This window comes from Acomys minous (assembly GCF_964271855.1).
Source record: "Acomys minous genome assembly, chromosome: 2".
NCBI classification, from domain to species: domain Eukaryota; kingdom Metazoa; phylum Chordata; class Mammalia; order Rodentia; family Muridae; genus Acomys; species Acomys minous.
The window spans coordinates 85,172,033-85,185,203 of NC_140484.1; the positions used below are offsets into that span (position 1 = coordinate 85,172,033).

At 53.6% G+C, this 13,171-nt stretch overlaps 1 protein-coding gene across 3 annotated transcripts; it reads right to left on the reverse strand.

Moving 5' to 3' along the window:
- Positions 1-190: 190 nt before the first annotated feature.
- On the reverse strand, positions 191-9,091 carry PRMT1 (protein arginine methyltransferase 1). Of its 3 annotated transcripts, XM_084800973.1 has the most exons (11): positions 8,938-9,037; positions 6,877-6,930; positions 6,314-6,415; positions 5,035-5,190; positions 4,874-4,937; positions 2,770-2,912; positions 2,472-2,559; positions 2,270-2,385; positions 1,343-1,493; positions 803-924; positions 191-417 (listed from the first exon to the last, which is right to left on the reverse strand). In XM_084800973.1, exons 1-11 carry the CDS (start codon positions 8,971-8,973, stop codon positions 334-336), a joined length of 1,116 nt encoding a protein of 371 aa, XP_084657099.1. In that variant the 5' UTR covers positions 8,974-9,037; the 3' UTR covers positions 191-333. The 3 variants fall into 3 exon arrangements, with proteins under 3 accessions (XP_084657099.1, XP_084657100.1, XP_084657101.1); XM_084800974.1 differs by lacking the exon at positions 6,877-6,930 and having other exon boundaries at positions 8,938-9,091; XM_084800975.1 differs by lacking the exons at positions 6,877-6,930; positions 8,938-9,037 and adding an exon at positions 6,572-6,725.
- Positions 9,092-13,171: the final 4,080 nt, after the last annotated feature.

A 13,171-nucleotide genomic window follows, 5' to 3' on the forward strand; every position in this document is an offset into this window, starting at 1 on the left:
TAAAGGCTGGGCCCACTGTGCCAGGTAGCCCTCCTAGGCTGGCCGTACAGGATCACTGGCAGGTGAAGAGAAGGAAAAGGCCAAGGGAACCCTGGCCTGGCCCGAGCACACATCCCTAGACTTAAATGGCAGTTCCCCAGGCACTGAGTGCTTGGCCACCCAACCACCCTAGCCCCAGGGCAGGCAGTGGCATGATCAGCTGAGGATTTATTGGCATAAACGCAACCATATAAAAACATAAGTTATGAAAAACACAGTCACGATGTACCCTCCCATCCCCCAAGCCCAGCCCCTGAGCCCCCTTCTCTGCTGAAGGGCCAGCCTGGCACTTCCTCAGCGCATCCGGTAGTCGGTGGAACAAGAGAGCTCGCACAGCTGACCTTTGAAGTCCAGATCGATGGTAAAGTCCAAGTCGCGCTGAAAGGCAAAGGTGGGAGACAGGGCTCAGGGGTGCCCTCTGGCCAAGGGTGAGGTGTACTGCAGCTCCGGCTAGCACACTGCACATCCTCACCCATGTTCCTGTCACCACCAGATCCTGCCACCAGGGGCAGCAGCACACAGCATAGCAGTGCTACTTTATAAAGAAAACCCCTTGGGTTTCTCCACTTTATCAATCCCAGCACTGTCTGAAGTCCCCAGCAAGCACCCTGAAAACCCTCCCACCCAGAGAACAAGGCTGGGCCACTTCTGAGTGTTCCTAACATCATGTACTCTCTGGCCCGGTACAGGGGTCCCTGCAGGATTACCACTGACCCAGCAGGGCTTGCTAAGGCGCCCACTATGCACCCACATTGAGCCTCACATTGTTTTTGGCGTTGGGCCTCATGCCAATGGTGCCGAAGATCTCCTCTCCTGTCTTCACCGTTAGGTAGTCCTCCATGTAGAACACAGTCTGCTTCCAGTGTGTGTAAGGGGACTCAGGGCCTGAAAGGTAGGCGTGGTCAGTCCCAGCCTGCTGGCCAGTGCTTCCCACCCCAAGGTGTCTACCAGCCAGGCTGTGAGGGCGCTGTCCCTGCGTCCTACACTACAGGATAAGACTCCAGCACTGAGAGCAGAGCCAGGCTGACAGCTTCTGGAGCCCCACACTCACCCTTTTCTTACCAGGACTAGTGCTGGAAGCCAGGCTAGGTCCCACAGGCCGTGACAGCGCTCTACCAGCGACTCTAGGCAGGCTGTCTATGGCTACATTTTCAACGGTGCTTTTTTGAGGTAGGGTGTTACCAACTTCCCCAGGCTGGCCTTAAACTCGACAGCTTTCAGCCCCAGTTCCCAGTAGCGCCACGGCAGGCATAAGCCCCAAGGCTCATCCTCTCTCTGCCCCAGGCCCAGGCCCGGTCCTCACTGGTGGAGAAGCCGGTCCTCTTGTGGCAGCGGGTGAACTCGATGTTGAAGTAGGCCACCAGCGCGTGCACGTAGTCATTCCTCTTCACTTGCAGGCAGAAGGGGGAGGTGAAGGTCAGGTCCTCCACCTTGACCGTGTAGATGTCCACCTCCTGCCGAACGGGTACGGCCAGCGCTCAGAGCGCGCCCCGCACACAACAGCCTCCACCAGCCAGGTCCCGCCCGTGACAGCACAACGGCACCCCACACCCCCCAATGCCTGAAACAGGGCCTCATGGGGCTTAGGCTGGCCCTCAAATTTTTTTCCTTTAACACTTTATGGGTGCTATTGAGATAGCTCGGTGTTTAAGAGTACTGGCTGCTTTTCCAGAGGTTCTGGGTTGAAAACCCAGCATATACACAGCAGTTCACAACTGTCTCTAACTCCAGTTCCAGACCTGACGCCCTCTTCCAACCGCCACAGGCAACAGGCACAGTTAGTGCCAATCCATACAGGTAGACAGAGCACCTGTGCACAGTAAACTATATATATATATAATTTATGTATGCGTGTGTGTGTGTGCCTGCCTGAGCTTATGGAACCGTGTCCATGCAGATGGCCGCCGAGCTTGAGGGTGCTGAGTGCCTAAACTGGGATTCCTGCCTGGGTTGTGAGCAGCTACCTGCTGGCCTCTGAAGAGCAGCAAGTGCTCTTAACCCCTGAGCCACCACCATCTCTGCAGTCACAACTCCTGATCCTCAGGCCACAGGCCTCTCACATCCCTGTGCTGCCTCCAGCAGTTGCCTTTGAGGCAGCTTCTCTCTCAGCGCGCTACAACACACTGCTTTGTCCTTGCTACCCTGGAATTCAGCACCAAGCATGTGTGAGTCAAATTATTTCCCCTCCGCCTCTAGTGGACCTGGAACCATACTGCTGCAAGTTACCTACCTTTATGAGGCAGGCATTGGTGACAAGCTGCTTTGGGTCCACCACATCCACCAGGGGCTCCTTGATGGCCACGTCTTTGATGCAGGACATATCAAAACCATATACGTTCTCCCACCCTGGGTACAGACAGCGTCAGATGAGCTGAGCTGTGGAGCCCAGGCCCTACCCTCACCGCCCACACTACCCCGCAGACCCAGCTCACAGTGGATCTTGTAGTCTTTATACTGTCGGTCCTCAATGGCTGTCACATAAAGGGTGGCCCGGTCTGGGAAGATGAGGCCGTCGGGTGCCTGAGGGAGGAGTTGGGTGAGAACAAGAGGTGAACACAAGCTGAGCAGACCCAACTGTCCACCCCACCATGCTCCCTGGCTCACCATCACCTCCTACAGAGGCCCCCAGAGTCCAGGCTGTCCCACCATTCTTAGGATCCTGGAAACCCCCCATTCTCAAGTGTCCCCTACCCCCTCCCTGATTTCCTCTGTGGGGCCCCCACACCTCACCAGCCACTTGTCCCGGGCGTGCAGCACCGTGTTGAGCATGGACTCGTAGAAGAGGCAGTAGCCCATCCACTCGCTGATGATGATGTCCACCTTCTCCACCGGCAACTCCACCTCCTCCACCTTGCCCTTGATGATGGTCACCACTGCAGCCACAGGATGGCACACCAGTGAGGGGAGCCCAGAGGCCGAGGGCACACACTCACACGAAGCTCTAGGCAAGCAGCACCCCACCTCTCTTTTGAAATGGTCTCATTATGTAGCTCTGGCTGGCCTGGAACTTGCTAGACAGACCAGGCCCAGCTCAAGGCAGAGGCGCAGCAATGGCTTCACGCCCTGGCTATGAGCTGGGAAGTGGCTCTGCTAAGAGCCCAAGGTTACCATTTAACATCCAGGTCTGGGCTGAGGGGAAATCTATTTTCTATGTGATAGAAATAGTAAGTAATGGTGTGGTCACATTTTTAAAGGAGGCCTGTGAGATGGCGCGGCTAGGTTGCTTGCAGCCAAGCTGAAGGATCTGGATTCCAATCCCAGGACCACAAGGCAGACTGAGGGAACAGACGCCAATTAATTGTTCTTTGACCTCCACACGGCTGTGGCAGCCCCTCTCAGTAAGTAATAAAGTGTTAAACACAAACTACAGCAAGCCAGGCCTGTCACCCCAGCTACTTAGGAGGCTGAGACGCATGTGTCCCAGAACACAAAGAAGGCTGGCAGACTGGCTCAGTGGGAGGGTCCCTGCCAGGCAAGGGCCAAAGTTCCATCATCCCTAGTACTGAGGAGCAAAACCTCACAGCGCCAGGCACGGTGGCACACGCCTTTAATCCCACTGCTCGGGAGGCAGAGGCAGGAGGATCTCTGTGAGTTCCAGGACAGCCAGGACTACACAGAGAAACCCTGTCTCAAAAAATAAAAAACAGGGGCTGGAGAGATGGCTCAGAGGTTAAGAACACAGACTGCATTTCCCAAGGTCCTAAGTTCAATTCCCAGCACCCACACGGTGGCTCACAACCATCTATGTGATCTGATGCCCTCTTCTGGCCTGTGAGTGTACATGCAGGCAGAGCACTGTATACATAGGAAAAAACCAAAAACGAACAAAAAACACTTCATACAGTATGTGGAGGAATCTGTCTCTTAAAAGAGCACATTCCGTAAATTTATGCTTCAAGTGCAGACTTCAACTCTGCAGGCACTTGTTGGCTCTGTACAAAAGTGCCTTTTAAAGTAAGCACCACCTCCCAGACCCCAGGAGGCGCATCGACCCACGCTTGCCTCTTTCTTTTGAATAGACTGTGGCAACAGGTGTTCATCTACTCCCAACTACTGTATTTTTTTCCTTTTTTGGAAACAGAATATCCTTATGTAGCCCATGCTGGACCTCAACTTCCAAGAGATGGGATGACAGGGTGACCATCACTTTACACCTAATCCCTGTTAGCATGCTAACTGCAGCCTGGGTGTGCTGGCCTGCACCGTTAACCCCAGCACTTGGGAGACAGAGGCAGGTGGATTTCTGTGAGGCCTTCTCTCACGGAAAAGAAAGCTAACTGCAGCAAAAACTATTTTAGTATGGAGTTACACATGCCAGAGGGTACTGTCTAAAGGCAGATTAAGGCCTCCAACAGACAGGTTTAAAAAGTATACATGTAGCCAGGCATGGCGGTACACGCCTTTAATCCCAGCACTCAGAGGCAGGTGAATCACTGTGAGCTTGTGGCCAGCCTGGTCTATAAAGCAGGACAGCCAAGGCTGCCCAGAGAAACCCTGTCTCAAAAAAACAAACAAGGCCTCGGAGGACTGTGGACATGTAGACAACAGCTGTGGGCTTCTCAGGAAGGCAACATCAGTCATGATCAAAGTGAGCTCCTGAGGCAGAATTCTTGACAGGCCCTGACGTGACCTCTGAGGGATGGGAAACCCCACACCTGAGCATCGCCACCAACCTTCCCGCCAAAATCCTAAAGTACCAGGCCCAATCCCCTGACACCCAGACTCTCACATCCCCAAACATGGAGAAGCCACTGTCCACTGTGGCCTCTAAGTCTTCACTGAGGCCTCCAGGAAGCAGTGCTCCTCCACAGGCCCCCCCTCCCCCAGTTCTCACCATGGTCTAGCTTGTTGGCTTTGACAATCTTCACAGCATAATCGGAGATGCTGGAACATTCAATCTAAGGAAGAAGAGAGGAGGGCGAGACGGAGTCCAGTCTTTGTCCTGGCTATCATCTCCAGCCCAATCTGCAGCAGGCCCCTCGCCATGAGACTCACCCCAATGACCTTGCGGGCCCCTGCCTTGGCAGCAAACATGCAGAGGATGCCAGTACCCGAGCCCACGTCCAGGACCACCTTGTCTTTGAAGAGATGCCGATTGTGAAACATGGAGTTGCGGTATGTGAGGGTACGCACCTCATCCTTCAGCATCTCCTGCACACAGGGACAGAAGACCAGAGTGAGGGAACACACAGGCCTGGATGCCACACCACACTAATGGTTAGCAAGGCTGATACTTTGACTCCTCAGAGAGCTCCTTTCTGTTCTGCAAGCTTCTGTTGCAGTGAGCACACACACTGGCCAGATCTTATCACAGCCACCCAAGACCCAGGGATGAATGAGGCCGAAGCAGGAAGATCAAGGCCAGCCTAGATCACCAAAAGGCACCATGGTACTGGCCTGTTACCTTTGGCTGTTTGGGAAACGTAGGCAAGGGGAGCCCTAAGTTTAAGGCAGGCTCAGACAAGTAAAAGAGAGAGCAGACACAGCCAAACAGCAAGCAGGTTGCATAGCAGAGGCAAACAAGAGGTCAATCGCCTCTCAGGTTCCAGCTACCCTGTTTTTTGACATGGTCTCTGAGACCTGGGTAGCTAGACGATTAGGGTAGGCTGGCTAGCTAGCGAGCCCAGGGCCAGCCTGCCTCCGCCTCCCCAGAGATGAGAGCACACAAGCACACACTACTATGCTCAGCGTTATTTCAGTATGCAGGCACACGGAGGCCAGAGGACAAGCTTCTCCATCCATCTACCCCGCACTCCAGGGTTGGGTCCAGGTGGCCAGGCTAGTGTGCCAAGCCCTTTAGTGGCTCAAGTGTCTCCAGACCCCCAGAACTTCAATGTTGTTTTATGCATATTTCTAATTTCCCCCTTTTGATGCTGGGGATGGAGGCCGGATCCAGCATGTGCCAGGCAACTGTTCTGCACTGAGCCACATCCCCAGCCCTGGCACAAGTTTTCTTTTCTTTTCTTTTAAAGGTCCATGGAAAGACAAGGATTCCTTAGAATGCCATTTCAGTTGCACTGAGCCCTGTCTCCTCCATCAAAAGGGTGTAATGTAGTGTAAGCAATGGACACAGTGCCACCGCCAATCATTAGAGGGCCCCAGGGACCCGCAAAGGCCTTTCTTCACGTTGAGGTCTGTGGCAAAAGGCTGCAGCAGCAGTGGTGACCTCAGTCTCACACGTGTGGCCGTGCACATGCTGATACACTCACCTCCTTGTCCAACCTTGCATGCCGCTCTCCACCACACACTGGCTGTAGGGGCAATCTGTACTCACCTCGTGGATGCCAAAGTGGGCGTACGAGTCAAAGTAGTAGTCTTTGGATGTCATGTCCTCAGCATTGGGCTTCTCACTACTTTCTGCTTGGCCACAGGAAACCTGGAAAATGGGGAGTGGCACAAGGTCAAAGGTGGGCTCCCCAGGCCTCCTCATCATACCAGGACAACCCTCCAGCCCCCTCCAGCATCTTCCCCCCCCCCCCCAGGTAATGCTTCTACTTCCAGAACCCATCCAGGGAGCAGCCGCCTTGCCTACCATCTCTCCAGGCTCTATGCCCGTCTCTAGCTCAGCCCACAGCTGGGGAGGGAGGGGAGGGAGGACAGAGCCAGGGCAGACACATGGGAGCGCAGGGGAGGGGGGCTGAAGATGGAGTTAAGGAAGCAGCCATGGTTGTGGGAGAGCCAGCTGGGGCCAGGGAGGGGTGTGCCCTGCATGTTTAGGGGACAGCAAAGGAAACTGCTTGGAAGCAAGAGGGTGGCTCCACCTCTGGGGGCCAGATGTATAGCAGGTGAGCTTATGTGGCAGTGGGCTGGGATGGGGTCTCACAAAAGGATATTTACTTCTTCAAGAGGCGGCTGGAGGCTCATCCCATTAGCCAAGGTGGCTACAAAATTCTAGGAGAGAGTAACAGGGAGAAAGGGTTAGCTACTGGGGTGGCTGGGAAGTGAGGGGCTTGCAGGTTGGCCTTTTCTGGACTCGGGAGTGGTGTGAGCAGGAGCAAGCGATGAAGCCGCCTTTGGGTGTAGAAGGGACAGGAGAGGGAGGGGAGGGGAGGGGAGGAAGGAGGTCTCCTGTCCCAGCTGTTGGCTGAAGAGATAGATGGTGGCTAACCCCATGTTGTCTCTCTCTGGTCAGGTAACTGGCCACATACACCTTGCCCATCTAGGCCAGAGGACCCAATACTTGCCAGGGCACACGGGCACTGCCAGCTGTTGCTCCCCTTTACTACCTAATGGCCCCACCGGATTAGGTGACATTTCCTGACACACACACACACACACCAGGCTGCAGTGCCATGAACAAACTGGAGGGAGGGGGTTGACAGGGAACGGGGATTGGGCACCGCCGCTCCACCACAATCCTGCCATCTGGCCCCAACTCCACCTGAGGGACACGCACACAGACAGAGGCAGCCAGCTCTTTCCTTCCACACATCATCTGGGTCCCCACACTGAAACAGCCATTTCTTTTCTCCATCCACATGTCCCAGGGCCCAGGGTCACTGTAGACTGATCTCTGGTGTCCCATCAACTGACCTTCCCCTCCAGGGAACCTGAAGAGGCATGGCCCCATCACATTACACCCCCATCAGCGACTTCTAGCCAAGCTCTGTCTCCCAAGCGGGCCTCTCTTTCCCTAGTATAATACCAGCAGGTTGACAACTGACAGAAGAGTGCTTGAAAGCTGAGACTAGGCCCTGTCCTACAGCTCTGGTGGTCCAAGTCTGTCACCTGAGCTACTCAAGAGGCTAAGGAAGAAGACGGCAAGTTCAAGGCCACACTCACTATGCATCAAGCTACGTTAAAGCGGGCTGGGACTAGGAGGTGGTAGCGCACACCCTTACTCGGAAGAAGCAGGCAGATCTGTGTGAGTTCGAGGCCAGCCTAGTCTACAAAGAGAGTTCCAGGACAGCCAAGGCTACACAGAGAAACCCCCGTCTCGAAAGCCAAAAAAAAATAAAAAATAAAAAAAAAGTAGGCTGGAGTATACAGTGTAGGGTAGAGCACTCAACTATAAGCAAGCAAGCAAGCCAGGTGCTAGAATTTCATTTGTTTTAGGGGGAAATGAGGCAAAGGCGGAAGTGCTCAGAAAAGGGGTCCCCTGCCACCCTTAAGTCGCATAAAAAAGGGGGGCTCAGTGAGGGTTACAGACCCGTGACTTGTGTACCTATACAGCCATCCGAACTCCTTCACCCGCAAAGACCAACCTCTGACCATCCATTTGTCCACTGGAAAGCTCTCCCGTAAGTGGGTGGGCTTTGGGCCACGCCCCATGGAAAAAAAAAGCCGCCCCTCTTTCACACCAATAATGACCACGAGGGGGTGCCCGCCGCCGGATCCGGATCTCCTCGGTGGAGATGCCCCACCGTCTCCTTAAAGAGAGGTCACAGGGCCCTGCCCATCCCCCCGCTCCCCCCAGCTGCACAAGGGTAACCCAGAGCTTCGGAATCCGAGGCCCGGGGGTGATGCTCTCAGGACCCACGCGGGTGCACGGGATCCAGGGTGCATGGGCGACCCCAGCCCAGCCTGGGAGAGCGGATAGCAAGCCCTGGACCCCTTGGAAGCGCTGCCCGAGGTCAGCGGCCCGGGGGCGGGGCCTTTGTCCCGCACGTGGAGCCCGCGGGGCCCCTCGAGCGGCACACCCCCCTCCCCACGCTACGCCGAGCCACCACGTGCGGCCCGGCTGGAGAGGACCCCCGGCCCGCGGCCACGTGCGGCGGCCCATGGCTCGGCTGCGGGTCCCAAAGCCCCGAAAACCGGGGTCACGCCTGTCTCCATCGAACACATGCCCCGATGCGGTCCTACGCGAGGCCCGACACACCCAAGGCCCCGTCCCCACAGTTCAGGCCCTAGGCCACCCGCCGCGCGCCGCCCCCGGGCCTAAAGAACACAGCTACTCACCTCCATGATGCAGTTCGCGGCCTCGGCTGCCGCCATCTTCACCCGAGTACTCTGGCCTCTGAGACCCCCCCCTTTCTCTTTGCTGCCCCCCCCACCGGGGACCGCCTTTTACCAGAGGGTCCGCCGCTCGGCCCCCGATACCCCGCCATACATTCTCATTGGCCAGCAAAGCCGTTCGTCTGAAAGTATCACGTTTTCCTTGGTTGGTAGGTACGTCTATCAAACCAAGTGCCCGCCCCTCCTAGCATTTAAAGGCCCGCCCCTCCTAGCGTCCAAAAGCCCGCCCCCTCCAGTCCGCTAGAAAGGGAACTGTCTGTCCGTCTCAACCAACTCGTGTGCTGATTGGATAAAACTCACCAGGTCGTCCCGCCCCTTTCCGGCCAGCTCCGCCTCGGAGCTTCCCGGCGGGCTCCGCGCTAAGCGGACGTCGGAAAAAACCGACCTGTCTATCACTAACATGGCTCGCTTCTTTCTCGTTGCTATTGGCCGGGCATTAGGTGACGGTGGCGGCTCTTACTCCACCCTGTTCAAGCGACAGGCCAAGAAGAACAAGGGCCATTGGCCTAGAAGGAGGCAAGCGGCGTTTGGACAGCAGCGATTGGCTCTCAGGGATGTCAGTCAGCACCATGCGGCGGATCCTGCCCCCCGCTGGGAGGCTTTCTGAAAGAACTGGGGCGCGTGGGTTCGTTGAGCTGTAGGGGACCCTCTAATCCCTGGAAGGAGCATGGGGCGCGCTCTAGTCTGGGGTTCCGAAACCAGCTTGAATCGCTGTGACCGTCATCGCCATGATCTCCGCCTTTGTGCGGGACGGCGCCAAGGTCCGAAGACCTGTGGCCTCCGCGTGGTCTCCAGGTCCACTGCCTGCGGGGATCATCCATCATCCTTTGTCTGGCCAACTACCACACGTCAATCACCGGCTATCCGGACGCCGCCGCCTCCAGGAAGTTTCCTGGGATCTCACAGTTACTTCTTGCCTGAGGATGGCTGCTAATTGCTGGGTTTGTGCCACGTTATGTCCCTCTAGTGCTTGGTCCAAACATAAAAATCCTTTAAACTCCCACATGAGCCCCTCCAATCCGGTCCTCCGCATAAAGTATGCGTGCACATCCGACTTGCTTCCTTCCGACTACCTTGATGTCTCCCAAGAGCTGGCTTTAAGGCGTGCTAAAAACCTCGCCCACCCAATACGGTTTTTCTTTTTCGCTTTTGGTTTTTTGAAACAGTTTCTCCGTGTGGCCTTGGCTGTCCTCACTCTGTAAACCAGGCCGGCCTTGAACTCACAGAGATCCACCTGACTCTGCCTCCCCAATGCTGGCATTAAAGATGTGTGCCACCACCGCCCGGCTTGGTTTCTTTTTATTCTGAGACAGGGATTCTTTGTAGCCCAGGCTGTCCTGAAACTCAACAGATCTGCCTGCCTCTGCCTCCCCAATGCTGGGATTAAAGGCGTGCATTACCACGCCAGGCTTGAGAAATATAAATTAACACAGGGAATCTCTGCAGCCCGTTCAGTTTGCTACTAATGTAGATTCCTATGAGGAAACAGGCTAAGATAGGAAAAAGATAGGTCAGGACCACCACACGTTTATTTTTTAATTTATTTAATTTGGGGTGCGTGTGTGTGTACACAGTATGGGTGGAGGCCAGAGGCTGAAGGTAAAATGCCTTTCTGGATTGCAGTGTACTTTCTGGCTACATAGACCGGACTGGCCTGGAACTCAGATCCACCTACCTCTGCCTCTCAAACTCTGGGATTAAGGGCGCATGCTGCCTTGCCAGGCACTACCTTCTTTTTTTTTTTTTTTTTTTGAAGGGAAAAAAGTGTCTCAGTGAGTCTTGAGCTGACCAGTTCAACTAAACTGGCTGGCCAGTAAGCCCTCAGATCCTGTTTCTGCCTCCCAGAGTGGTGTTGGGTGACTGGCCTGCACTTGCAGAGCTTAAAGATGTAGCTGACACCCACCCGGGAGACCTGTCATTCTCCACTCACACCTATACAGTCCAGCAACCTCAGAGTGCTCTCGGAAGTCAGCGCTGGAGAAGAGGCTTATTGCTAGTTAGCCTAGTTCAGAGGTTCTCAGCCTGTGGGTCAAACGACCTTTTCACAGGAGTCACCAAGAAAACTCAGGTATTTATGTTATGATTTGTTACAGTAGCAAAATTATAGTTATCAAGTGGCAACAAAATACTTTTCTGCTGGGGGGGGGGGTTGCCACAACATGAGGAGCTGTTGCGACATAGGAAGGTTGAGTACGGCCCTTACAGTACCACCCTAGCACCTCAAAAAAAAAGAGCAGAGGCACTGACACAAACCAAGCGGCGACATGTTTCTTCCATACTGAAACATAGGAAGAGGAGGGAAAGCTCTTGAGACTCAGGAAACTTACAAGACTAAGAGTCTCAGAACGTCCAAGACACATAAGCTGTTGCCCAGGGTTACAAAAGCAGTTAAGCAGGGGCTGAGAGGGTTCAGTCTAAGCACCAGTTTCCAGCTCCCTTTCAGATGACTGGCAGCTGCCTATAACTCCAGGTCCAGGTGATTGGCTGGCCATGTTTCTGGTCTCTTGGGTACCTGCGCCCACACCCACATACATATCCACTGCCCCCTCCACATAACTGAACATATAATTTCATTTAGCTGGGTTTTCCAGACAGGGGTTTCTCTGAGTCACCCTAGCTGTCCTGGAACTCACTCTGTAGGCCAGGCTGGCCTCAAAACTCACAGAGATCCGCCTGCCTCTGCCTCCCAAGTGCTGGGATTAAAGGGATGCATCACCACCACCCAGCCTGTACATGTAATTTTAAATTTAAATCTTGTAGAAATCTATAAGCTGAGGTTGGAGAGGCTGCACTCAGGGGTTAACAGTGCTGGTTCTTCTTTGTTGTTTAAAGATTTATTTAATGTATATGAATGATCTTTGTTCATGCATACCAGAAGAGGGCACCAGATCCCATTACAAATGGTTGTGAACCATCAGGCAGTTGCTGGGAATTGAATTCAGGACCTCTGGAAAAACAGCCAGTGCTCTTTTTTTAAAGTTTTATTTATTTATTTATTTATTTATTTATTATGTATACAGTGTTATGTATGTCTGCAGGCCAGAAGAGGGCACCAGATCACATTATAGATGGTTGTGAGCCTCCATGTGGTTGCTGGGAATTGAACTCAGGACCTTTGGAAGAGCAGCCAGTGCTCTTAACCGCTGAACCATCTCTCCAGCCCCGCAGCCAGTGCTCTTAATTAACCTCTGAGCTATCTCTTTAGCACCAACACTGTTCTTGCAGACAACCAAGTTCTGTAACCCCAGCTCTAGGGGCTATGATGCCCCTTTCTAACACCTTCCTTGCTGTGTGCACACTCATACAAAAACACATACATACATACATATATACATGCAACATACTTTTTAAAGATAATTAGAGCTTAGAGATGACTGTTAACCTTCTTGTAGGCCCTGCACACATGTAGTGCACACACTGTTGAGACCTGCTCTTTTAGCATAACTTTAGCCATTTTGTTCCAGGGCCACCACCCATTTCATATTATTGATGCTGACACAGAGAAGTTGACTGTGGCTTGGTATTCCCACTGCTGGAACTACAGCTGGCCCAGACCACAAGCTCCACTTAGGACCAATCAGACTAAAGTTGGTCTGCTTTGTTTAGTTAGCCAAATATCTTGGGTCAGAGGCCACCACCCAATAGTATTCCAATACACCACGTATGAGCTGATTGTGGTTTCGCCTTTATAAGTAGACTCCGGCAGGCTCCCGTGCCTGGGCTGTGTCCCTCACTGATCCATCTTGGGATGAGCCTTCAATAAAGCAGCCATACCTACTGAGATTGGTCTCTGAGTGGTCTGTGTGGCTATTCCTGGACCCTAACACATACACGCAGGCATACGCTCATATATAAAATGTAATGTTTTTTTCCTTTTGCTTTGTGAGATGCTCTTACTTTGTAGCCCTGGAAATCACTAGACCTATGTAGGCCTCCAACTCACAGAGGTCCACCACCTTCTGCCTCACAAGTACTGGGACTAAGGGAGTGGCCACCATGCCCAGCAGGTCAGCCAGAGACCCTGGCTAGAAAACAAAACAAAATAAAAAATGTAGATTATGATAAAGGAAGTCGCCAGCTTTGACCTCTTGCCTCTTGTGTACACATATTCCAGTTCACATGTCTCAAATGACATGTACACACACACACACGTAAACTCACACAAACACTTTAGTGC